Source organism: Dasypus novemcinctus, chromosome 4 (assembly GCF_030445035.2).
Source record: "Dasypus novemcinctus isolate mDasNov1 chromosome 4, mDasNov1.1.hap2, whole genome shotgun sequence".
NCBI lineage: Eukaryota > Metazoa > Chordata > Mammalia > Cingulata > Dasypodidae > Dasypus > Dasypus novemcinctus.
Window position 1 is genome coordinate 89,035,847 of NC_080676.1, and position 27,274 is coordinate 89,063,120.

The 27,274-nt window shown below is 37.1% G+C and overlaps 2 protein-coding genes across 3 annotated transcripts in view; one reads left to right on the plus strand and one right to left on the minus strand.

Moving 5' to 3' along the window:
• The window catches only part of SLC35A5 (solute carrier family 35 member A5), a 46,930-nt gene extending 34,327 nt beyond the window's left edge, over positions 1 to 12,603 (minus strand). The window contains exons 1-2 of one of the 2 annotated variants that reach the window (XM_012518429.4): positions 12,371 to 12,603; positions 2,139 to 2,287 (exon numbers count right to left, since the gene is read on the minus strand). In XM_012518429.4, coding sequence (XP_012373883.2) covers positions 2,139 to 2,268 — 130 coding nt within the window. In that variant the 5' untranslated portion in view covers positions 2,269 to 2,287; positions 12,371 to 12,603. The remainder of the gene's footprint in view (positions 1 to 2,138; positions 2,288 to 12,370) is intronic. The other variant, XM_058295850.2, reaches the window with a different exon arrangement.
• A 283-nt stretch (positions 12,604 to 12,886) lies between these two features.
• Positions 12,887 to 27,274, plus strand: part of ATG3 (autophagy related 3) — a 31,066-nt gene continuing 16,678 nt past the window's right edge. Inside the window, exons 1-5 of the mRNA XM_004475574.5 lie at positions 12,887 to 13,172; positions 15,760 to 15,801; positions 21,701 to 21,750; positions 24,566 to 24,636; positions 26,348 to 26,455. Of these exons, the coding sequence (XP_004475631.1) occupies positions 13,101 to 13,172; positions 15,760 to 15,801; positions 21,701 to 21,750; positions 24,566 to 24,636; positions 26,348 to 26,455 (343 nt within the window). The 5' untranslated portion in view covers positions 12,887 to 13,100. The remainder of the gene's footprint in view (positions 13,173 to 15,759; positions 15,802 to 21,700; positions 21,751 to 24,565; positions 24,637 to 26,347; positions 26,456 to 27,274) is intronic.

Genomic DNA, 27,274 nt, shown 5'->3' on the forward strand with positions numbered 1-27,274 from the left:
AGATCCTGACCCCTCTAGTTACCATACTTCTCCATCTCTCCTAAAACAGCAGTTAACATTAATCATCTCTACTTTATCTACTTTCCATTCAGTTTTTGTCCCCTAGCAATCAGGTTACAGATCCCACCACTGCAAATTGCCTACTCATGGAGTTTATTAAACTGCTCCTAATTACTTATTCCAAAGGTCATGCTTTAGTCCTTATCTTATCTGATGTTGCAACTCCTTCTCTCAGCCATCAAATTTTCCCTTTTTTTCCACAAGTCTATGTGCATTTAGCTCTCTGCTCTCTAATGAGTCCTTTTTAATGCTGGTAGTTCTTAGAGTTCTGATCTTAGCTCTTATTTTCTTCCATATGTTTTCTCTGTATAAGTGTCCACTCCCTGGGTTTTAAATATCACCTTAATGTTAATGACCCCAAATCCGAAACATTTAACTTACTGTTCACCAGACAGATCTATCTGAATAACGATTCCCCATTCATTCATTTAATCTTTATTTCCTTCCTGAGCATGAAGTGCTAGACACTGCAGGATACTGCAGTGAACAAGGATACAGCTCAAGGCCTCAAGAAAGGTAAATATAAAACTATGTGATCTCTCTAAACTCTACTCTAACCTGCTCTTCCTTCTAGTACTCCCCATGTCAGTTGAGAATATCATCATTCTACCCAGCGCTCAAACCAGAAACCTTTGAGTTAACCAATATTTCATCACAATTACCCCATATGCAATACATTTTCCAAGGCCCGTCTTTTCTACATTGTGAATATTCCATCCTTCGTCCAGCTTCCACAGTAGTCTTTCTCATATTACCATTCTGTTTACAATCCTTCAAGTACTCTTTATCACCTAGAATCTAGGACCTAGGGAGAAAGTCCCAGCTCCTCAGTATGGTAAATGAAATCCTTAATCATCTGATTACTTCCCCCTCCAGCCAAGTACTACCTTTTTCTCTCCTCTAAGAACTTCAACTCTTTGTTCAGTCATTCTGAACTACATGTTCTCACAACACATCCTGTTTTTTTCCTGTTTCTGATCCTTTTTACAAGCTGTTGCCTCTATTTTGATTAGCTCTGCCCACCTTCCTTGGATTCATGCAAATCAACTGTTACCTCATCAGGGAAGTGTTCCTGATCCCTCTGCACTCCACATTGTCTTCTCCCAAAGTACATAACTTTCTTTTCTAGACTATTTTTATATCTTCTGAATATTTATATTATTGCATTTATTATACTGTTTCTATGATTGTACACATCTCTCTAATAAACTATAAGTTCTTGAGGCTTGGATTTTTCAATTCCAGTCCCCTAACCTTTTTTATTTGTTCATTATTTTTCTTAAAAGAAAAAAACCAACACACAACACAAAACCTCTGTGGATCTTTCATTTCCTCCCCCGCTACCCCAGAGAGCAAAGGATTGTTTAGAGTCTAGTTTTTAAAAGTACTTTTGTCCCCTCTGACATTGTCTTATGCACTTTGAACCCTACTACTATTACTTAAAACAATGCCTGGAAGACAAATTGTAAGTGAAATAGATATATATATATAGATATATACATCTGACTCCCCAGGCAGACTGTGAAGGGTCTTGATGTCATTTCATATGTCCTCAATAGTTAGAGAGAAATATTCAATAGTTTTGTGGAAATAAACTAAATTTGCTTAAAAACAAATTCTTACATTTAAAAAAATAAACAGAACATTTCCTGAGCACACATTTATTAAAGTTGATGATCTATAATGTCCCATTGATAGAGTGAATGAGATAGTACCTAACAAATGTCAAGGGTTGATAAATACTGCCTATTTCAAAATAAGCTGTAATTATACATAATTGCTATAGGCTGAAAACACCTGTTTATTGAGCAATATTCAGATATAATGATTTGATCTACACCAAAGAGTTATGATTCTGTGCTTGACCAGCCCAAATTTCACTCCAGGATCAAAACCTTTATTGCTAAAAAATGAAAGCATTTAAAGAATCTGATTTATACATGCCTTATCACTTACATAAAACAAGATAAATAGGGTAATATTATCCTCATTTTATATGCAAGGAAATCAAAGAGACAAAGTATAATTAGATGGACGTATTCCATACACTTCCATATACATTCCCAGTCTTAACTTACCTTCATTGGCTGAATATTTCACCAGTAGAATACGACTTGAGCTTAAAGCAATGAATATGACCCCAAGCAGTAATGTATATATTGTTGACAGGGAGCAGAACATAGGATGACCACAGCACTTCCTTTCCATTGTGCTGATTTTTAATTGCCTTAAAGAGAAAAACATGTTCATGAGCAAATATTCGAAGATAAATATATATATAGCAAGCAAGGATTTTAGGGAAACCCTGCTGGTAGACTTAAAGATTAGGGTTAACACAAACATTAATTTATGAACAATAGAAAAGGTTTAGATGTCTGGCCTCAATTATACTAGAACCAAGAAAGCTGAGAAGCACAGGGGAAGCTATGGGGAGAGGAGATGAAAAAAAGGCCAAAATCATATGGGAGGGAGAATGCTAAAGCTAGAAAAGGCAGGGCAATATTAGAATGCCAATAAAGGTAGTGAATGAATGAGCAATTGACACTTTAGGAGTATAGAAAAGAAAAAGGCAACTATAAGAAGGCAAACGGACCTATTTTCTGGAAAAAAGCATCACCTGGACACACAGAGGGTGTGTCTAAAACAGTGGTTGTCAACTGGGGGAGATTTTGCCCCACTGCCCAGGGTACATTTGGCAACATCTGGAGTATCTCCCTCTATTTGTTTTCATTAAAGTTGCAGGTTTATAGAAAAATCATGCAGAAAATAAAAAGTTCTCATATATGTCCCCTCACATATGCAGTTTTCTCTCCTATATTAACACTTTGTATTAGTATGGTACCGCTGTTACAACTAATGAAGCATAATTATACTATTAAATATCGCCAATAGCTTATATTGAGGTTCACTAATTGTGTTGTATAGTCTTATGTTGTTGCTGCTCTTTTTTAATTTTTATTCTAGAAACATATAAACAACCACAAATTTCCCCTTTTAACTGCATACAAATATATATAATTTAGTGATGGAAATTACACTCACAAAGTTGTGCTACAATCACCACCATCCATTACCAAAACTATTCCATAACCCCAAAGAGAAACTCTGCACCAAGTTAAGTATTAACTTCCCATTCGTGACCCCCCACCTGGGCCCCTGACAAACTATTCTAGTTTCTAACTCTATGAATTTATTCTAATTGTTTCATATCAGTCAACAGTTGTCCTATTGTGTTTGGCTTATTTCACTCAATATGATGTCTTCAAGTCATTCATGTTTTTACATCAGAAATTCATTCCATATTCCAATGTATATACCACATTTTGTTCATCCATTCATCTGTTGGTGGACATTTGGATTGTTTCCACCTTTAGACAACTGTGATTAATGCCTCTAAGAACATCACTGTACAAATATCTGTTTGAGTCCCTGCTTTCAATTCTTTCGGGTATGAAGTTGGATATCTGGGTCATATGGTAAATCTATATGTAACTTTATAAGGAACCACCAAACTGTTTTCCATAGTAGCTGCACAACCTCTCTAAAAACTTTTAATTTTCCATATTTGGAAGAGTTCCCATTCTCACAGGTGCTGAATGCTATCTCATTATGGTTTTGATTTGCATTTCTCTAATGGCAAATGATGAAGAGCACTTTTTTCATGTGCTTTCTGGTAATCTGTATATCTTCTTTAGAGAGATACTATTCAAGGCACTTGCACATCTTTTACTTGTGTTTTCTTTTTGGTGTTGATTTGAAAGATTTCTTTTTTTTGAAATTGGATTCTTGCTTTTTTTTTAAGATTTACTTTATTTATTTCTCTCCCCTTTCCTCCCTCTCCCCCTTCCCCCGCTCAAGTTGTCTGTTCTCTGTGTTCATTTGCTGTGTGTTCTTTTTGTCCGCTTCTGTTGTTGTCAGCGGCATGGGAATCTGTGTTTCTTTTTGTTGCGTCATCTTGCTGTGTCAGCTCTCCATGTGTGTGGCACCATTCCTGGGCAGGCTGCACTTTTTTCACACTGGGCAGCTCTCCTTATGGGGCGCACTCCTTGCGCATAGGGCTCCCCTACGAGGGGGACACCCCTGCATGGCAGGGCACTCCTTGTGTGCATCAGCACTGCGCATGGGCCAGCTCCACATGGATCAAGGAGGCCCAGGGTTTGAACCGCGGACCTCCCATGTGGTAGATGGACGCCCTATTCACTGGGCCAAGTCTGCTTCCCTGAAAGAACTTCTTTATACATCTGGATATTAAACACTTATCAGATATGTGGTTTCCAAATATTTTTTCCCATTATGTAGGTTGTCATTTTACTTTCATGATAAAGTTCTTTGAGATGCAAAGTTTTAAATTTTGATAAGGCCCCATTTATCAATTTTTTCTTTTGTTGCTTGTGCTTTGGGTGTAGCGTCTAGGAAACCACTGCCTAACATAAGGTCCAAAAAATGCTTCCCTATAATTTTCTCTAGGAGTTTTATAGTTCTAGTTCTTACCCATAAGAATATTTGAGGTCTTATATATGAGTTAATTTTTATATGTTATACAAAATATATTTTATACAGTAAAAGGTAAGGTAGGGATACATCTTCATTCATTTGCATATGACTGTCTGGTTTTCCCAGCACCATTTGTTGATGAGACTCTACTTTCTCCATTGAGTGGACTTGGCACCCTTGAAAAAAATCACTTGGCCATAGATGTGAGAGTTTATTTTTGAACTCTTAATTCTATTCCATTGGACTATATGTTTGTCCTTGTAAGAGTATCATGTTGTTTTGATTAATGCAGCATTGTAAAAAGTTCTAAAATAGGAAAATGTAAGTCTTCCCACTTTGTTCTTTCTCAAGAAGTTTTGGCAATTCAGGGACCTTTATACTTCCATTTAAATTTGATGACTGGGTTTCCCATTTTTCATAAGAAGGTTGGTTGAAATTTTAATTAGGACTTCACTGAATCTGTAAATTGATTTAGGTAGAATTGACATCTTAACAATATTTGTTAATCCAATCCATGGGTATAGAATATCCTTCCATTTATGTTGGTCGTCTTTGATTTCTTTAAGCAATGTTTTGTAGTTTTCTGTGTAAAAGTCCTTTAAATCCTTGGTTAAATTTATTCCTAGATATTTGGTTCTTTAGTTGCTATTGTAAATGGGTTTTTTCTTTCTTCTTCAGATTGTTCATGACAAATGTATAGAAACATACTGATTTTTGTGCATTGCTCTTGTATCCTACCACTTTCCTGAATTAGTTTATCAGCTCTAGTATCTTTGTAGTGGATTTTTATAGTTTCCTATATATAGGATCATGTCATCTTCAAAGAGGGAAAGTTTTACTTCTTCTTAACAATTTGGATAACGTCTATTTCTTTTTCTTCTTTTATTTCTCTGGTTAGAACTTCCAGGACAATACTGAAATAGTGGAGATAGTGAGCATCCTTGTCTTGTTCCTGATCTTAAAGTGAAAGCTTTCAGTCTTTCACTACTGTGTATGATGTTAGCTGTGGGTTTTTCATATATTTCCTTTATGATTTTGAGGAATTTCCTCCTATTCCTAGTTTTCTAAGTATTTTTATCAAGAAGCGGTGCTGAATTTTGTGAAATGCATTTTCTGCATTGTAGAAGTTGATATTATCGATGAATTCCAAAAAGAAATCCTGGATTATGTTTGTAAACTGATCTTTTCCTTTGGGCATATTAGATTACACTGGATTCATGGGTTTACTTGATTAAGTAATTATGTAAACCTCTTGTGCCAGTAGGTGGATGGGGACTAACAGATAAAAGGCATGGCAAAGGACAGAGTTAAGGGTTTTTGATGTTGAAGTTTAGTGCTGAAGCCTTAAGCAGGAGCCCTGTGAAGTAAGCACACAGAGGAAAAAGCAAGCCCTGGGAAGAAAGGAACACTGAACCCAGAGAAAAGCAAGAACCTGGAAGGAAGGAACCCAGGAAACCTGAACTCTCACAGCCATCGGCAGCCATCTGGCTCCAACACATGAAAATAGACTTTGGTGAAGGAAGTAACTTCTGCTTTATGGCTTTGTATCTGTAAGCTCCTATCCCAAATAAATACCCTTTCTAAAAACCAACCAATTTCTGGTATTTTGCATCAGTACCCCTTTGGCTGACTAATACATGCATCAATTGGGATGATCATGTGGTATTTATCCTTCATCTATTATCCTTAATTTTCTTATGTTGAATCACCTTTGCATTACTGAAATAAATCCCACTTGTCAACAGTATATATCTTTCAATATGCTGTTGAATTTGGTTTGCCAGTATTCTGTTGAGGATTTTTACATCTATATTCATAAGGGATATTGGTTTGTAATTTTATTTTCTTCTGGTATCTTTATCTGGATTTGGTATTAGGGTGTCGTTGGCCTCATGGAATGATTTAGGGAGTGTTCCCAGCTCTTCAATTTTTCAGAAGAGTTTCAGTAGGCCAGATGTTAGTTTCTTGGAATGTTTGGTAAAACTCACCAGTGAAGCCATTTGGTCCTGGGCTCTGGTCCTGGGTCTTGGGAGGTTTCTGATTCTTGATTAAATATCTTACATTGCACTAGTCTGCTGAGATGTTTTCTTTCTTTATATTTCAAGGAATTTGACCATTCCTAGGTTACCTAGTTTGTTGCTGTACAGTTTTTCATAGTATATCCTCCTATAATCTTTTTATTTTCAGTGGGGGCAATAGTAATGTCTCCCTTTTCATTTCTAATTTTAGTTATTAGTGTTCTCTTTTTTCTTTTCAGTCTAGTTAAGATTTGTTAATCTGACTGGTCATTTCAAAGAACCAATTTGCATAGCACTGATTCTATTTTTTTTAAAGTATTTATGTATGTATGTATTTATGTATGTATGTATTCCTCCTTCCCCAGAGGGTCATCTATCTGCTGTTTACTCACCTTCTCTAGGAGGCACCAGAACCCAAACCCAGGACCTCCCACATGAGAGACAAGTGCTCAACAGCATGAGCCACATCCATTCTCCACGGGCTGCAGTGTCTGCTGGCTTGTGGCATCTGCTTGCCTAGGTGTCTGCTTGCTGCTGTGCGTGTGGCATCTAGCTCGTTGCTGTGGTACAGCGTCTAGCTTGTTGCAGTGGGGTGCAGCATCCTGCTTGCTGTGGCAGGGTGTGGTGTCCAGGTCATTGTGGCAGGGTGCAGCATACAGCTCATACTGTGATGTGGTATCCAGCTTGCTGCTGCAGGGTGCAGTATCTAGCTTGCTATGGTGGCTGCAGGCATCTGCTTGTCTTCTTTAGGAGACACCAGGACCCAAACCCAGGACCTCTCATGGGGTAGGCAGGTGCCCATTTGGTTGAGCCACATTTATTTCCCTCTATTATTTTTAAATTCTCTATTAAATTCATTTTCACTATAGTGTTTACTTCCTTCCTTCTGTTCACTTTAGGATTTTAGGTTGTGTTTTCATTTTCATTCACCTAAAGTTATTTCCTAATTTCCCTTGTAATTTCTTCTTTGACCAATTGGTTGTTTAAGCATGTGTTGTTTAATTTCCACTCATTTGTGAATTTTCCAGTTGTCCCTCTCTCAATGATTTCTAGCTTCATTTCACAGTGGTTAAAGAAGATACAATGTATGATTTCAGTATTTTTTAATTTACTAAGACTTGCTTTGGTCTATCCTGGAGAATGACCCTTGTGTACTAGAGATGAATATGAATGCTGTTGCTGTTGAGTGAAGTGTTCTCTACTTATGCTAGGTCTAGTTGCTTTATATCTTCTAAGTCTTCTATTTTCTTTTTGATCTTCTGTTTAGATGCTTTTTTCATTATTGAAAATATTGTGTTGAAGTCTTCTCCTATTAATGTAGAGCTGCCTCTTTCTTCTTTCAAATCTGCCACTATTTGCTTCATATATTTTGGAGCTTTGCTGGTAGTTGTTTATGTAATTGTTGTGTCTTCTTGTTAAATTGACCCCTTTATCAGCATTTAGTGACCTCCCCTTAAACAGTTTTTTACTTAATTAAAGACTACTTATCTGATATTAATATAGCTATCCCAGCTTTCTTTTTGTTATTATTTGCATGATATATATATTTTCTATCCTTTTATATTCAACCTAATTATAACCTTGAATTTAAGGTGAGTCTCTGGCAATAAGCTTACAGTTGGGTGACATTTCTTAATCCATTCTGCCCTTCTTTACCTGTTGACTGGAGAATTTAAACCATTTACATATAAGGTAATCACTGTTATAGCGGGACTTTCTTCTGCCATTTTGCTCTTTGGTCTTTATAAATTTTATACCATTTTGCCTCTTAATTTTTCCATTAATGGCTACTTTCTTATTTATTTGATTTTTTGTAGTGTACCATTTTGGGTCACCTCTCATGTCTGTCTTTATATATTTTTGTGATTGCCATGGGGCTTAAATTTAACATACAAAATTTATAACAATCACATTTGATACTCAACTTCCTCTAGCATTTCTTATAGGGCAGGTCTAGTGGTGAACTCTCTCAGCTTTTGTTTATCTGGTAAAGTTTTAATCTCTCTCTCATTTTTGAAAGACAGTCTTATCAGATACGAAATTCTTGACTGGTAATTCTTTTCTTTCAGCACTGTAAAATTTCATTCCACAGCCTTCTTGCCTCCATAGTTGTGAATGAAAAATCAGCATTTAATTTTACTGGAGTTTCTTTGTATATAACACACTGCTTTTCTGTTGGAGCTTTCAGAACTCTCTCCCTTGTCCTTAGTGTTTGACAGTTTGACTACTGTATCTGTATATGGTCCTCTTTGAGCTTAGTCTACTTGGAGTTCATTGGATGTCTTGAATGTGTATATTCGTGTCATTTGTTAAATTTGGGAAGTTTTGGGTTTTTTTGTGTGTTTTTTTTTTTTTTGCCATTATATCTATTAATTTTCCTGCTTTCATTTCCTTTCACGACTCCCATAATGCATATACCGGTATGCTTGATGGTGTCCCACAGGTATCTTGGCCTCTGTTCATTGTTTTTCATTCTGCTCCTTGGCCCCTTTATTAGTCAGGGTTCTCTAGGGAAACAGAATCAACAGGAGATATCTATCAATAGTATGTGATTTTATGAGCCTCTCACGTGATCCTGGGGATGCACAAGTCCAGGTTCCACAGGCAGACTGCAACCAGGGGCTCTAATGAAAGTCCAGTGAAGGTTTTTCTGACAAGTTCTGGGAGACAATGGGTGTACAAAGATGAGCTGGGAAATTCTCTCTCAATGCTGGAATCACTTCCCCTTTTAAGAGCATTCAACTGATTGGATAAATCATCAGTCATTGCTGATAGCAATCTCTGATTGATGTAATTGTAATTAGCTATGTATGATTTACCACTGCAGTAAAGTCAATGGTGACTAAAATCCATAAATGCCCTTGTATTATAGTTAGCCCACTGCTTGCTTGACCAAACAACTGGGCACAATTACCTGGCTGAGTTGACACATCAGCCTAACCATCACAGCCCTTATCATTTCAATTTAACTGTCTCTAAGTTTAGTTTCTTTTTTCTGCCAGCTCCAATCTGCTGTTAGAACCATTAATAATGTGTTCTTTAATGCCACATTTTAATAATGTGTTTTAATGCCAATATTTCTGTTCAGTACTTTTGAAAAATTTCTTTTTATTGGGATTTTCATACAATTCATTCACTGTTTTTCTGATAGTCTGTCTTGGAGTTTTCCTTTATTTCCTTGAGCATATTGAGGTGTTTTTTCTTTTTTTTTATGTCTTTGTTCAGTATATCCAAAGAATAGGTTTCTTCCTCCATGGTTTCTAGATTTTCATCCTGTTCCTTTGGATGGCCATCACTTCTCGATTGTTTATCTTGCAATCTTTTAGTGAATATTGCACCTTTTAACTAACTGGTTCTTAGTCTCTGAGCTGTTCCTTAAATTTGTATTCAGCTAGTGAGATGCCAGAGATTTCTTTGTGTGTCAAGAGCTAACATAAACAAGCAAACTCTCACAACAAAGACATAAAAAAACACCTTTCACAATCTTTGCAAACTGTCAGTGTTGGGTGGTGATCTCCATCAGATTTTAGCATTTCTATGAGGAAAATTAGCCCAAGGTGAAAGTGAAATGCAGTATCCTCTCCTGTTTTCTGAGCCCATGTAATGTTCTGGGCTTGTACTTGAGTTGGACTTAGGAATTCCTACATTTTCAAAAATTTGAATATTCCTTTTATTCCCTATGAGATAGACTCCCCCCTCCCCCCCAACCCCCCTTGCGCATTCTATTGTATGTCTTAAAGCAGCACTCCTTTGCCCTAGGCTTTTCATTTAATTAATTCTTAAAAGGACTTAGCTGCCTTCACTTCTACTTTCAGGGCAAGTTTTGGGAGGGTGATCCAAAGAAGAGTTTCCTGGGTCAGTCTTTTAGGCTGCCATTCAATAGATTAGCTTTGACATACACGTACTGCAATATGTACATAGGGGTTGCTCTACTCCCTCTTGAACAGGGTCAGGGACCCACAGTAAAAGCACAGTCTGGCTCCCAACTGTGCCAGAGAGGGGGTGGGGGAGGAGCCAGCAAGGGTGTATGAGCTCCTCCTACTGTTTTTTTTTTAAGATTTATTTAAAAAAAAAAAAAAAAAAAGATTTATTTTTTATTTATTTCTCTCCCCCCCTGCCAGTTGTCTGCTCTCTGTCCATTTGCTGTGTGTTCTTCTGTGACCGCTTCTATCCTTATCGGCAGCACCAGAAACCTGTGTTTCTTTTTGTTGCGTCATCTTGTTGTGTCAGCTCTCCGTGTGTGTGGCGCCATTCCTGGACAGGCTGCACTTTCTTTCATGCTGGGCGGCTCTCCTTACAGGGCGCACTCCTTGCGCGTGGGGCTTCCCTACGCAGGGGACACCCCTGCGTGGCAGGGCACTCCTTGCACCCATCAGCATGGCACTCCTTGAGTGCATCAGCACTGCACATGGGCCAGCTCCACATGGGTCAAGGAGGCCAGGGGTTTGAACCACGGACCTCCCATGTGGTAGGTGGATGCCAAGTCCGCTTCCCCTATTGTTTTTTAAAGCTGTGTTTTCTTATTTGGCCCAGTTACTGAAACTTTTTCATTGTTTTCCAAGTTTTGAGGAAGATGATTCTCCCAGTTTTTGATAGTTGTTCAAAGATTCCGTGGAGGAATGGCACCCTGGAGCAACTTACATTGCCATTGGATGACAAGAACTCTCCTTTTCTGGAGATATTTTTTGGTTATCAAAACTGGGTAGAGCCAAAGATGATGCTCAACATTCTATAATGCACAGGAGAGTCCACCATGACACAGAATTATTTGATCCAAACTGCCAATGGTGCTGAGATTGAGAAACTTAATTGTAGAGTCCTCAAAGGGCAAGTTAAGTAAAACTCACTTTGTCTCATACAACTTTAGTGTATTTAGGCAGTGATCAGCTCTGTGACCTAATGTCTCCATGAAAGTCCATTTCATTCCGTGTTCCAAGTGTCTAGTCATTGTAAGTATGGCTTTAAGATTTGGCACTACGGAATGGCTTGGACTAGAATGACTTAAATTTAGGTATCACATTGTTGAAAACTTTCTTATATATTTCTCTTTGGTAATGCCACATATACACCTTGAGGAACTCCTAACAATTGCAACTAAGATCTGAGAAGACATTTTGAGAGTGTGAGGTCACGTTGATTCTTAGCTAATATTACCTATTTTAACATGGATAATGGTTTCAAATTAGCTCACTATATTTTTCCAATTCTATTGTTGTATTTATAAACTGATTACCCAAATATCATTTGCTCATTGTTCCAACAATCCTTTAACTTCAATTGTTATCAGTAATTTTGCTCTAGGAGAAAAGATAACTTCAAATTTGCATTTTCTCCTCAGAAGCTGCTCTTCTCTAGAAGGAAAGGAGCTTGCTGGAAAAGTTGCTGTTACAATAACGGTCCAAATGGACATATCGGAAACAATGCTGTCAATTTTCTCTGAACCATCATTAGAAATAGAGTTTGGAAATCCATGAGTCTAATATCCTCAATTAATATGTTGAGGACAATAAACCCCTAGTAGGCTAATAACTTGCCCGAAGCCACCCAGTGGAACAATAGGGATGCAGGAATGAGCAGTGGGAAACAGTGAGAGATGGGTTTGAAATACCAATAAAGTACTGACAGCCCAAAAGGGTCTAAGAATACAGGACTCCAATGAGAGCCAGCATCCCCTTCAAAGGTGGGCTGGTTTCCCTCCAGTCAAGAATCCCTTCCTACACATGCGCGGTAGGAAATTTAGTCTGGCACGCCCTCCCCTCACAACCACGTATGGCCCATTTCCCGCGGGGCGAGGTTACCTCGGTCCCTTAGAAGAGCTTCTAGTGGAAGAGCTCACATTCTAGAGCTGAAAAAGTAACTGTTTAGTTCCGCAGTAGTGTATTCTAGGGTCCATAGGCGGAGAAGCTGTAGAAGGGCAAGTTAGGCCAATAGATCTCTGTTCCCAAGCCTTCTATTCCGGAACAGAAAGCACGGTAACGTCCAGACTGGCAAGGAGCAGAGCTGGAGCCCATTGCGCACGCGCGTTCAGCGTTACGCTTCCGGAGGAGGAGAAAGGCGGCCTGATCCCGCCCCAGCGCGGCCTTTCTCGCGTCACGTGTCCGGGGAGTCCTATATCACGTGGGGCCCAGGTGGCGACGGAGCTACGGCGAGACTGTGAGAGAAGGAAGGGGAAGCCGGAAGGGGCGCGAGTTGAAGTAAAGGGGGAGAAGAGAGTTTCCGAGAGCGCAAGGGCTGCGCGTGCGCCCGCTTCTCCCTCTAGCTCTCCTCTCGGCGGCTCTGTCGCTCTCCCTGCGGCCAGGTGACAGCTGGGCCCGGTCCGCTCGCGCTCTGCACTGGCGCGCGGCACCGGCCGCCCCTCCCCCTCGTCCCGTCCGTCCCGTCGCGTCCTGTCCCCTCGGGTGCCACCGGCAGGGTGCCGATGCGACGCGGCGGCGCCTGGGACATTTTCTGACTTCGCGGCCCCTTTCCCTACTGCCTCGGTTGCCCTGCCCATCCCGTTGCGGGGCCGGCCTTTGCTCCGGCCCCAGGATGCAGAATGTGATTAACACGGTGAAGGGAAAGGCACTGGAAGTGGCTGAGTACCTGACCCCGGTCCTCAAGGTAAGCTGGGCCGGGCTTGCCAGGGGCTGGCAGGCACACGCTCAAGTCTGCACGGACCGAGGACCGGGCGCCCGAGGAGTCACCGTGCTCTCCGGTGGTGAAAGGAGTAGGAAGGTGGGAAGGGTGGGACACTGGAAAAGGGGCAGTGCCCCCTCGTCCAACCCAGGTCTTTAGGGCATTCTGGCGCCTGAGGGGTAAACTTGGAGCGACAAAGCGTCGGCGCTGGGGTCTCCACCCGACAGAACCGAGCGCTTCTAAGTACTTCGGGTTGCAAGGTGGTCGACAGCTAAGTAGATTTAATAATGTCAAATCATAACGTCGAAAGTCGTTTTAAACTTTCTCAACAAGGATATCGCCTATCATTTTAAAAAGTGAAATCGGCCCTGGTCCTAAAATGACCTATGCCACTTAACAAGTCCTCCTTAGAAGTACGAAATAGGTTAATTGTGACTGAGGTCCCAACTGGTTAACATTTTAGAGAAACAAGGTGTAATTTGCAATATTATTTCAACAGTACCGCTAAATCCAGCTAACAAGCAAAACCTCTTTCCCAATCTTTCAGAATAGCCTTAATTAGTTAGTCTTGGGCTTCGGTCATACCAAACAGCAGCTTGGCCCTCCTAGATATCTATTTTTATTATGTTGGTAATAATAGGTTTTTTTCCAAGTAAAAATTGTGACACTAGCCATTAGAGAAATGACTTTTCTTGCTGTTTTCAAAGGTAAATTTCTAAAAGTGCCTTCACGGTTTTTCTTTTATAACTTTTAGACGGTTTTTGTTATAACTTCATTTCTCCTTTTCTGAAAAGCAAGCCAGGGTAATTATTAAATAGCAAGTTCTTAGGTTTTTTTCAGTTTTTCATTTAGAACTTTACAGATTTTAGTGGAGATGAAATATTCTTGGAAATAGTTGTTTCTATTTAATCAAGAAGTTATGCTAGTATTCTGAAAAGGATAGTGAGCACTTTTACTTCACTCTTTTTCCCTGACAAAGAGAAATATTAAGTCTGTCCTTTTTAATACTTCTAAATATCATACTACTGGACCAAGTTTAAAAAAAAACAGGAAAGTATGAATGAGAATTCCAGTTCTTGCTCTGCTTGTAATTGTTTGCGGTGAAATCCTTCTTAAATCAAATTATTTCATCATCTATTTAAGTTGAAAATAATTTTGACATTTGAATCATAAACTTCTTTTGTATATTATTTTATCATTTCAGGATAGCATGTCTACTTAGGTATATAGCATTTAAAATAATACATAATTGTTACAACTTAATTTGGGATAGAAAGGAGCAAGAGAAAAAGACCCCCCAAATCAAGGAGGTGGAAGATTGATCTGAAATGAAAGTGTTAGCATGTCAGTGTACATAGTCTATGCTTTTCGTATTAAAGCAGAATTAATGACTTTCTCTTTTCCTGTTCCTGTGAAAACTGTTAGCTTACAGAGAGAATTCTTACACTATTAGAGGTGAGAAGGTATGGAAAAAGTCAAAATCCCCAAGAAAAAAATGACTTTTCTGAGCAAGTGAAAATTAAGAAAAATCATTTTTTGTTGGGCAGACCTACATGAAGTAAAAGCCCAAGTCCCTACAATGATCTTCAAGGCTCTACATGACTGATAGAACTCCCAATCTCATCTCTGACCCTGTACCTTGCTTACTCTTGGTTAAGCCATCTTGACCTCTTCATTTTTCTGCAGTGTATGCAGTTGCTTCAGGCCTTTTTTGTTTGCTCTTCACTCTACCTGAAACACCTTTCCCCTATCCAGCCTTAGTTAGCCTTAGTTAGGCTTATTCCTTTCCTCAAATTCTCTGCCCAGAAAGCCACCTTATTTGTAAAGTCTGTCTTCTCTTACCATCCTATTTTAAATGGCAGTCTTAACCCCCAGCCTGTTTCTGCTTTAAGTATTTATTGCTTTTCTCCCTCCTCTAGAGTTTAAAACTTCTGGTGAGGTTAAGGATGATTTTGCTTTATTTTGCTCACTGCAATGTCCCCATAGCCTTAAATAGTGCCTGGCATAATGAATAATGTTCTTAAATGAATTTTTTTCCTTTTTTTGTAGACTCTACCACAAAATCTTATGTGTAATTTAAAATTTAGTAAAGTTGTGTCCTTGTCTTAGAGAAGAGGATCATGTAACTATCTTGGTGGAGACGAGAATAATGGAAAAGTGTTAAACAATTTCTAGATGCAGTTTCTAGTAGTGCTTAATTTAAATGAAATGTTGACTGAATTGTAAGATGTCTAAACATTTTCATGACATTTTTACTGTACTGTAAAATAAAGATACTTGTAATTTTTCAGAATTATAGTAAGGCTTACTGTTTGTATAAACTTTTTAATGTTTTTTAAAAGTTTTGCTTTATTGTAACACTGATCAAATTGTACTGTAATTATTTTCATGTTAGTTTCATCCATTAGATTTGTGTATTTCTGAAGGTATTTCTGATACATTCTTTTTGGTGTCTGTTCCATTGCCTATAAGGGTGCCAGGTAAATAGTCTTCCTGCAAACATTTTTTAATTGAATGAATTGAATATAAACTGAAAATAGTATAACACTGTTATTCTTTTTGTTCTCTTTAGGAATCAAAGTTTAAGGAAACTGGTGTTATCACCCCAGAAGAAGTGAGTGTTGATTTAAAAACATTTTGAAGTTGTTATCTTTAGAGGAACAATTTTTTGCTGGGAGACTTTTTCTCCTGTAAATAAGCATCTTGCATTTTAATCTTGCTTTGAGTAAAGTTAAATACTGTTAACTATATTTAAGTATTTTACCAAATGTACTACTTCCCATTAAAAAAAAAGGAGCTGTTACTTCCCTTACAGTTTACCACTTCTCACATTTCTCTGTAATTCCTCTTTATTTAGAACTGAAGGGGGGGTGGTATAGAAAAGATTTCTGTAGTCATTTGTCCTTCACTCATATTTGTGTCACATCAGGTTGCACAATAGACTCTGTGTTGTTGCATCTTGGCTTTCTATGTGCCAAATAAGAGTTTTTAAGACTTTTCATTTGGCAGCATTGCTCACTGCTTGGATATTCATTTTCTCTTAGTATTAGCTTAAATATTTTATTGCTATGTATTTAACACTGATTATTCCTCCCACTCTTCTTTCCTTTTTTACTACTAACCAAGTAATGTTGAAACTGCTTAGTGTGGAAATAACGGACATTTTATAGATCAGTTGTGTTTTATTGAACTTTTAATGTAGAGTTATATTTTAAGGAATCATTTTACTCATTCACCAAATTTATATAATAAAATGGTTCTCTTTCATCTAGGTAGTTTCATTTTCTTCATAGTTATATGCACTTGGCTAAAAATCATCTTGACTCCAGTTTTATGAACAATTAAGGTCGTATCCGACTTATTTAATATAGATATAATTACACAAAATTAAAATTCTATATGCAGCTCATAATCTTTATTACAGAATTTAGCCTCTTTACAAGGGAGTTTATAAATATTACAAGTTACTCTTTGCTTTTCCATCCTGACCAAAGTTGCAATGAACAAACCACTCCCCTAAGTTCTCTACTAAGTATGTAAATCTACTTAAGTGATGATATCTCCCCTTAGCAGTATGTGGGGGGAAAAAAACAAGAATCTCAACCTCAATTCCTGTCCTAAAAAATTCTGTTGTAGAGCAAGTGTAACTCAGTAATTGAGCACTTGCTTTAAACGTACAAGGTCCCAGGTTCAAACCCCAGTACCTCTTGAATAAAAATTCTGTTAACTTTAAGCTATCAAGTTCTTATCAAATTTCAGCAAATGGAATACCCAAAATAGGTTATATGGGCAACTTGATCTTTTGCCTAAGCAGTTTAAGGCTGACCTTTCAGAAGACACAGGTTTCTCATTAAATTTTATTTAATTTGGCTTAGAATTCTGTGAAAGATTTTTGGTCAAGTTGTTTCCATTTAAGAAATTAATTTTAAAATCTAATAACTTGGGAAGCAGATGTGACTTGAGCACTTGGGTACCTGCCTGCCGCATGGAAGGTCCTAGGTTGAGTTCCTAGTGCCTCCTAAAGAAGATGAGCAAGACAGTGAGCTGATGCAACAAGATGACACAATGAGGAGACACATCAAGAGACACAAAACGCAGGGAGAGTATGTGGCTCGAGCGGGCACCTCCCTCCCATATGGGAGGTCCCATATTTGGTTCCTGGTGCCTCCTAAAAAAAGAAGATGGATACAGAGAGCATCCAATGAACTGGCACAAAGAGCAGGCAGTGAGCTCAAACAATGGTGGGGTGGGGGGAATGAAAAATGAACTTAATAATTTAAAACTGCCACACAAAAGCAAATTGTCCACAGAACATTCATTTCTTTCTGAAGGTTTTTTGATGCATTGTTATTAACCAGTCAGTTACTATTAAACTTAAATGGCCAATTAAGACAAACAGTTCTGAAACCAATTTTCACTGGTTAATACTGGGTAGCAGGAGTTATGGATCATATTCATTAAGTCTTCTGAGCTTTAGGGACAGACTTGGTGACTCTGCCAGCTCCAGCAGCCTTCTGGTCCACTGTCTTGATGACACCCACAGCAACTGTCTGTCTCTTATCACGGACAGCAAAATGACCCAGAGGAGGATAGTCAGAGAAGCTCTCAACACGTGGCTTGCCAGGACACCTATCCATGATGTCAGCATCACCAATTTTTAAAAATATGGTGCCATTTTCCATAAGCTTGACTTTTAACTCATGGGAAACACTTATTGGCAATTGAATTTCATTCGTTTTGAAAGAAAAATTTTGAAATGAGGTATGTTACACGACCTGACTGCTGCTGTAAATTCTAAGACCTCAAGCCAGAGAATTAACTGATTTTCATAGTGATAGAATTTCTCCAATCCCAAATCCTGTTGAATTCTAAGAGTGGTGTGTTGAACTGATCTTTTATCTAAAATTGTCTTTATTTTTAGTGGAAAGAACCTAGAAGACCTGCCTTTTAGACCCATTTCTCTAGTTTCTCCTACTCTGACATGGGCAAATCAGTTAAGCTGTCTAGATCTAGGCCTCCATTTCCTAATCTATAAAATGAGGATTAGAATGGCTAGACATTCTCTCAAAGACCCAGTCTACAGTAGGCTTCTTGAATTTTATACCTTGAGTGCCAAATAAAATTAAGTTTTGATTTAATATATATCACTAACATTCTTGCCAAACAAAGATCTTTATTATAGGCATGAGTCTTGAAACTAACTCTCTGAAATCAAGAGCAGAGATGAAATAATGCTGTTTCTTCTTGTACCCTTTGGTTTTATCATCTCTTTGTTAAGATGACTGTATTAGTCAGCCAAACGGGAGCTGATGCAAAATACCAGAAATTGGTTGGTTTTTATACAGTGTATTTATTTGGGGAGGGGCTTACATATACCAGGCCATAAAGCATAAGTTTCTTCCCTTACCAAAGTCTATTTTCATGAGTTGGAGCAAAATGGCTGCTGATGTCTGTGAGAGTTCAGGCTTCCTGGGTCCCTCTGGGCTCAGCTCCTCTGGTTTCTCCACAAGGTCAGCTGTAGACTATCAGGCGAACAGCTCTATCTCTCTCTCACTGGGGCTCCAGCTTCAGCATCAAACTCCAACATTAAAAGCCCCCAACTGTGTCCTTTGCCATGTCTTTTATCTGTGAGTCCCCACTGTTTGGTGGTGACGCCCTACTGGCACAAGAGGCTTACGTGATTACTTAATCAGGTAAACTTCTGAATCCAATATAATCTAATATGCCCAGAGGAAAAGATCAGTTTACAAACATAATCCAATGTTTCTTTTTGGAATTCATCAACAATACCAAACTGCTGCAATGACTAATTGGTAAATAGATAGTTGGAGTTAAAGATGCAGTTAACCAATAACTTGGGAATCAGATACGACTGTCTTAAAACAAGTGTAACCCTGGTTTTGATATTTATCTTCTAACTTTGAATAATTATGCTTAATTGAGTTATCAAATTTTACCTTTTTATAGACATCCAAGGCCAGACTAACCAGGCTGGGAACCAAGCGCATAATGGTAGATTGAGGCAGAACACAGTTCTAGGATTGAGTTAGACTAGAATGAGCAGGGAGGAAGAAAATGGAAAGGCACTATATGCTTTGGGTACTCTGTTGGATTGATCTGTTAATTTGTTTCTGGGCTACTGCCTGTTGGCTTCCGGCTTTCTCTTCATTTTCATTGAGACATGTGGAAGTACTGTGTTTAAAATACGGGGCAAGCAGTATTGAATATTATATTGGCTGGTAAAAAAAAAAAACTTTAATGGTAGATGTATGATTTGATTAAATAGAATATTATCGGTTGCAGGTAGTTTGGGAATAAAGTTGACCATCAAAATGTTAATATCAATTTTTTCTTCTTGAAGTTATTTACTAGTATATATTTATGATAAATCCTGCAAGAGAATATTTAATCACTAAAACTACTGCTAGCAATACTGGTAATTTAGAAATTTGAGTCTATGTTTTACATTTATTGAAATAAAATGTAAGTACAGGGAAGTGGACTTGGCCCAGTGGATAGAGCGTCTGCCTGCTACATGGGAGGTCCATGGTTCAAACCCTGGGCCTCCTTGACCCGTGTGGAGCTGGCCCATGCTCAGTACTGATGCGTGCAAGGAGTGCCCTGCCACGCAATGTGTCCCCCGCGTAGGGGAGCCCCACGCACAAGGAGTACGCCCTGTGAGGAGAGCCGCCCAGCGTGAAAGACAAGTACAGCCTGCCCAGAATGGCGCCACGCACACAGAGGGCTAACACAGCAAGATGATGCAACAAAAAGAAACACAGATTCCTGTGCTGCTGATAAGGATAGAAGTGGTCACAGAAGAACACACAGCGAATGGACAGAGAGAGCAGACAACTGGGGTGGAGGGAGGGGAGAGAAATAAATAAAAAATCTTAAAAAAAAAATGTAAGTACGTAGCAAGTACTATGGTCATTGCTAATGAGGCAAATGTACACATGTACTAATTATTGGTGAAATTCCATTTGCTTTTATGGTTTTTCCTTATGTTCTAGTGTTTTTTATTTTTTTGTGGATGCCACCAGAGGATCATTAGATAAAATATTAAGAGTATTGTAACCTCAAGGCATTATCATTGACGTTGAAGTTTTAGTTTTAATTATTTGTTTTGCTTGTATATTGTAGATATTCTTTTGGGGGTGATAAATTAGTTCCTAGTACCCACAAAATTAAATTTAATATCTGGTTGCAAGGACCAAAATGCTTAAAACTTGGGGGAGAGAGTTTTGTTTTTTACTTTTTTTTTTTTTGTCCCTACCTAACCAGCTTAAATAATAGAAAAATTTCATTAAAGTAAAAGAATAGAAACATTTATAAAGTTGTTGGAATAGAGCTGCTAAATCTTGTTAATTTTGATTTAATTTTATTTTCTTAAAAGAAGTTATTCTTAGATTTGATAGTTTTATTCTATGAATTTGAGCGTTTTTTATATACATGTTTTATTCAAAGATCTATTAGAAGATTGTAACTTGCTGTGTAATAAAACCATGACCAATATGTGATTTTCAGTTAGAGTTGTTGTAAATTGAATAATTGGGAAAGTATGTGTGCATATTGCTTTAAAAGTTTTAATTGTTTCTCCAAGTCGCTTGATTTTTCTGGAGAAAAAACCTTTTAGAACAGGGATTCTTGTCAGGGTTCTGTGAGCTTGAATTGAAATTCAAAAAAAAATTCTTGTGGAATGTGTTGGTGTGGATGTGATAGATTTATTAAATAATATACAGTACAGTGTGGACTTCGTAAGGTAAGTGGTTTTCACCTGACTGGCAAAGGGGTCCGTGGAACAAAAAAGGTTAAGAACCCCTATTTTAAAATGTTCAACCTGCTCAGAAAGTGAAAGGTTTGATAGAAGATTCAAATTCTTACCTAGTTGTTTGCAAAGTCGTTCTAAGAGCTTTTTCCCTTTTTCCCTGCTAACATTTCTCTTTGGTGCTAGTGATTCCTTTAAGGGTATGGCAAAAAAAGCTTTCCAATTTGAGCATCCCTAAATTTTAAAAAATTATAAAAAGAGGAAGAAGAAACATGTATTTTGAGGCAACAAACAAGCTTATCTATATATATTTAGTAACTTTATTCAGGAATTTTCTTTGAGTTTTCAACTAATAGCAAGACTACCTCTGCATTTTATTTATCCACAAAAGGTTATTGACATTTAAAATTTTGTAGCCTTACCTTTATTCATTTCATGATGCTGTAATACTTGAGCATTATTTAATCTAGTGATAAAAATTGGATTAAAAAAAAAATAGCGCTCAGTATTTTTTTCTTCCAAAATCAATTTGAATGTTTATGGATGTTAAAAGATATTACAGTTTTAATAATCAAAAGTAGATCTTCAGGCACGAAGAGCAGGTTTTATGCTGTTTGCATTTTAATTTGCTATCTGATACCAAGGCTTCCCAGGGTGATCAGTTTGATATTTTGCTACCCTGCATTGAATGATCTTCTTTTTTTCTTTTTCCCCTTCTTTTATATTCCTTCTAAATCCTGAATAGTTTGTGGCAGCTGGAGATCACTTAGTCCATCACTGTCCAACATGGCAATGGTAAGTAATCCTTAGAGAGGAATAGGAAACTAGGTAGAAGTTATGACTTCAAATTTATGGGAATGTGAAAAATGGGTTAGTACATGAAAAATGGTTAGAATGGCCAGTTTAGCCCTTTTCTAGTCAATTTTTCTATTGAACAGTGCCCCAGTGTTACTCAAAGTAAAATAAAAGAAGAAAAATTGGGCATTGTAACTGGTTTGTTTTGCTCTAGTAGTAGAAAGAATGGACGTTTTTGAGATAAGTGTCTTTGACTTCCTTTACTAATATTTCCTCTATAGTATCTAGGCTTGATCTTGTCATGGTTCTTTATAAAGTAATGTTCAGAAGCTTAAGTTAATTTGGTTAGCTCATTTTTCAAATTAACAAATACTTTTGAACATTTTTTATGTTCCAGATGCTGCATAAAGTGACTAAGAAATGTTCAAATGTTTTTTAAAACATAAGCCTTAAAAATTGAAAGGTTCATGATAATGAGTAAGGTCTTAATTTTAAATCTGCTCATAATAGGTGTTTAAAATTTTTATTGGAGGTGGATATGGCTCAGGTGGTTGAGCTCCCACCTCCCACATGAGAGGTCCCAGATTTGGTTCCTGGTGCCTCTTGGGGAAAAAAAAAAAAAACAACTAGCAAAACAAACAAAAAAACCAACTCAGGAAGCCAGTATGACTCTGGTTGAGTGCTGGTTTCTGACATTCAAGGTCCTGGGTTCAGTCTCTGAGCCCTGGTACCTCAAAAAAAAAAAAGGCAATTTTTAATTTTTTTCATTACTTTTCTGTTACTTACAAAGCTAGTTTAAAAAGTTTAGTGTTGTCTTAACATGTATTTTCAAAATATTATGAATAATGTGTTTTTGAAAAGAAGTGCAATTTACTTTCAAGTACTTATGATAAAACTACTTGCTAGTAACTGATTGCAGTACTTGCAGAACTTTTAAAATTGGGCTAGAATTGTTTGGAAATATGTTTTGATACAAGTGCTTCAATACCTGTTATATGCTTTTTTAGTTATTTTTACTTAATGGCACTTTTTCAGTTGTAGCTCAGATGTACATTTTTTATTTGGGGGCAGGGTTCTAGAATTAAAGTTCTAATTAAACTATTTTAAGCTTTTAACATCTGTGACCTATTCTGTTCCCCTTAACATTTATATTTAACATATACCCAAGACAGATGTCACTGCTTTTTATCAATTGCACTTTATCATCTACATCACTGTTTTTTATGTATCTAAGAAGTCAGGTTCATTTATTTTTTTTTCTGTGTGTATATTTGTTCCGTTCCATATTTAAAATTGAGTTCATACCATAGAAGCTCTTCTGTCCTAAATTGTTTGTTTTTCCTATCCTAAAATGTCTGTTAAAAATGTATATTGTCTATAGTTTATATATATTTCAAGTCAAATAGGTATTTAAAATTTAACATAATATTCATTTTGTAAAATGAACTAACAGGATTTTCTTCGCCGTGATAGGTATACAGTTTTCTTATTCAGATTACTTTGTCATAGCACTTAATTGTCTAATTGGGTTAGGTATTTAACTTGTAGCATTATTTATGGGGGTTTGTATATTTCAACAGAATCATCTTTTATCAGGTATTGGTAGTTTATAGTTCCACTTTATCATCTGCGATAGTTGAAATAATTTTATTCTAATTTAAAAACTTAATTATACTATACTCCAATGTCCACACTTCTGGCTACATTGCTGGTGCCAAAGGAATAATCCATTTTAAAACAGGGGTCGAAATAGGTTATTGCTATCCTGTGTATTCATGTGTACAAGTGCCACCATGACCTTATTAGGTGTTCTTCCCTCAGAACTTCATGCAGTGCATCATCTTATTGAATTTGACACTTTGGAATGGTCTAGAAAGGCCTAGAGGGTTGCCAAATGATACTGGGGCATTTCCTAGCTTTATTTCTGCTTCAAAACCTGTAGTACCATCTTAAGACTGAAGCTTGAATGGCAAAGCTCCACACTTAGGCTGTGTATCTGTGGTAAAGACCCCCTCAAGTCTAGCCAATTCCAGTAGATGATACACAGAAGAACCTTAGAAAATTTCTTAATGCTGGATTCTAAGTAACTCAGAAAAGTCAGAAGTGTTGTAATAGGTGAGGGAGTAGGGTTTAAGAGCAGGAACTCCAGAGTTACTTGGTTTCTCCTGGTTGTTCTACTTTCTAGTTTTGTGACTGGCCAAATTGACTTCTTTAAGCTTTAGTTTACTTATCTCTAAAATGGGGATATTAGTATTCTCTACTTCTTAGGGTTACAGGATTAAATGAAAATAATGTGTGTAAAGTTCTAAGTCATGTAATTACAATTAACTCAATAAAAGTTTGTTTTTCATCATTATTCTTCTCAATCTTGTGATTCAAAGTATCTCTTATCCCTTAATTCCAATTTTCAAATAATGGTAGGAACAGGGATCTTTCCAGTACCAACTTGGTTATGGAATGTTGTTTTTTCTTAACTCTTTTAGTCTCAAGATATGCAAGACTTCAGGAACAATACTTTCTTTTTGTTTAGAGGCAAATTTAATAGTTGCTTAATAGTTCTGTATTTTACTTTTCCTATTTAATATTTAGTCTAAATTCTCTTATGTCTGTCTGCATTCCTTAGTATACTTCACTTATATGAGTTGTGCTTTTCCATACCCTGACATATTCTTTAGCTAATCACTTAACGGCATCCTTCCCAAACCAATCCTAAAACTATTTTCTCAGGCATGTGGATTATGTAGTTTTGAGATTTATAGATATCTTCTGTATTTGCCTTTAATTTGTGTGTCATGTGTGCTTTTCACTGTTAAAGGGCTGCCGGGGAGGAATTGAAAGTGAAGGCATACCTACCTGCAGGCAAACAGTTTTTGGTAACTAAAAATGGTAAGAATCGCGTTGCATGTGTGTGTACATATATGTGTATATATATATGTTGTAAGTTTTGCAAAACTACATTTTTAAAAACCTTGGGACTTACTGGTCTTAATTTGTGCTTAAAGCTGTGCTTATAGTTTCTCCACAGATGGAAATTTGGAAATTTAATGAAGCTCTGGGTTTTTTATTGCTGGTATATATTTTTTTCCCTTTTATTTATGGATTATCTCCTTTTCTTTTTCTCTATTTTCTTTTTGCCAAAAAGATCAGATTGTTGCAATGTGGAAAAAGAGGGGCTGTAAGCAACATTTGACTTCTTCTAATTGGATTTTTGTTGCAGTTGACTTCATAATCAATCTTTTTAGCTATTTGACTTTAATCTTTAGACTTAAATGTTTCATAAAAAATGAAATTGGTACTGCTTTTAAAAGCTTAAAGTAAAAGCTTTTACTGCATGTAAAATCTTTTTTTTTAAAGATTTATTTATTTATTTCTCTCCCCTTCTCACCCCCACCCCATTTGTCTGTACTGTGTTTCTGTTTGCTGTGTGTTCTTTGTCTGCTTCTGTTGTTGTCAGCGACACGGATATCTGTGTTTCTTTTTGTTGCGTCATCTTGTGTCGGCTCTCCATGTGGGCGGCTCCATTCCTGGGCAGGCTGCACTTTCTTTCGCGCTGCGGGGCTCTCCTTACAGGGCACACTCCTTGCGCATGGGGCTCCCCTGTGCCGGGACACCCCTGCGTGGCAGGGCACTCCTTGCGTACATCAGCACTGCACGTGGGCCAGCTCCACATGGGTCAAGGAGGCCCAGGGTTTGAACCGTGGACTGTTCATGTGGTAGTTGGACGCCCTAACCACTGGGCCAAGTCCGCTTCCTGTTCATGTAAAATCTTAAAGTTAAAGATTTTATTATACATTATCAGTGAAAGATGGACACAAAAGGTGTATTTTACTTATGAAGTTAATTTTAACACCAGAAGGCTTTTATTGTCTCTTTAATCACATAACAATAAATTTATTTCTGTATGGGAAAATAAGGAAAATAATATGTACAAAGCATCATTTTTTTTTCTTTTTTCATGGCATATTTATCTTTACCAGGATTGATACTTTTATACCCTGATTTATTAAAAAAAAGAATCAGGAGATTAATGCCACTTTGTTGACCCTATGTCATTAAGTTTTTACCATGTAATTGTTCAATATCAGCATTGTGAATAATAATGCCTATTAATTGACATATCTGTGTATGAAAAATTTGGCATCAGTATAGAATTCGTATTGAATTTTAATTTAGTCTTGCAAACTGGAGGTCATCTCTACCACCCTTGAGTGTGACAGATGGTGCCTCCGTGCTCCGAGACTAAAGCCATTAAAATAGGGTATTATTATTCATAAGCCTGAAGTTGAATAATGTCACCTCTGGCTTCATCCCGCCATTCTTCATAGGCCATCAGGGTAAAAGAATACATAGACTATTTCCAGTAGAGCCCTTTCTGCTACTCACAAAGCTATTTAGGGAAAGATAAATGCGGTCAAATAATTATGTGTCTGTGGGATGAATGTAACTCTTAATCACTTTTATTAATGGTGAAATATTCACAGAATAATACAATGGTTAAATCTTTATGGAATAAAACTTTATGAAGAACAAACTTCCCCTTTTTTTCCACTGGTTTACACATTATGTGCTAGTAAATGAACTTGATTTTTTTTAATAGTTCCATGCTATAAAAGGTGCAAACAGATGGAATATTCAGATGAATTGGAAGCTATCATTGAAGAAGATGATGGTGATGGGGGATGGGTGGATACCTATCACAACACAGGTAAGAGAAGAATAGAATGCTGTACACTCAACTTAAATTGTTTTTAATTCATTTACAATCTTTTATAAAAGCCTTGACCCCTTCCCCAAAAAAGGGTACATAGACACTTTTTTTTCCCTACTAAGCTTTTATCTGAAAAAAAGCAGAGTAAATTGGGAAAAAAGAAAAAAATATGCCCTAGGAATATACAAATTTCTGTAGTACTTTGCTGCTTTAGTTGCAATTGAAAATAAGATTCATATTATTTTCTTTATTTTGAAAGAAGGAAAAAAAGAAAAAAGCTAGTCAGAAATACATTTGTAATGCTTTACTTTAGAATCCCTTATATGTCACTCCACTCTGGGATTATGAGCTCCTTGAAGACAGGAACCATGCCAAATTCATATTAATTTACCCAGAGAATAGAATACAATACTTGGCATTTAAAAGCACTTAATAATTATTTTTTGAATGACTCTAAAGAGATTTTAAGGAGTATAAACTCTGTGAAAGTAGAGATTCACTGTTGAATCCTCAGTATATGTCATAGTGCCTGATATAGAAGTTGTTCAGTAAGTGTTGAACAAGTTGACCGAATTTATGCCTTTCACAATTGTATGTTTTCATAGGTTGTTTTGCAACTTTGAATAGATTTTTTTCACTACAGATACTAAAAACCCATTTTTTTATACTATATTTATGTAATTAAGAAAGTGTATATTGTATATAGCTATAACTAGTTACCATTTATGACAGTTTTAATTAAGAAAATGTGTTTTGAATTTTAATACAGAATACTGAAAACAAGTTTTCTCCCTCTAAGTCCTAGAGACTAGGAGG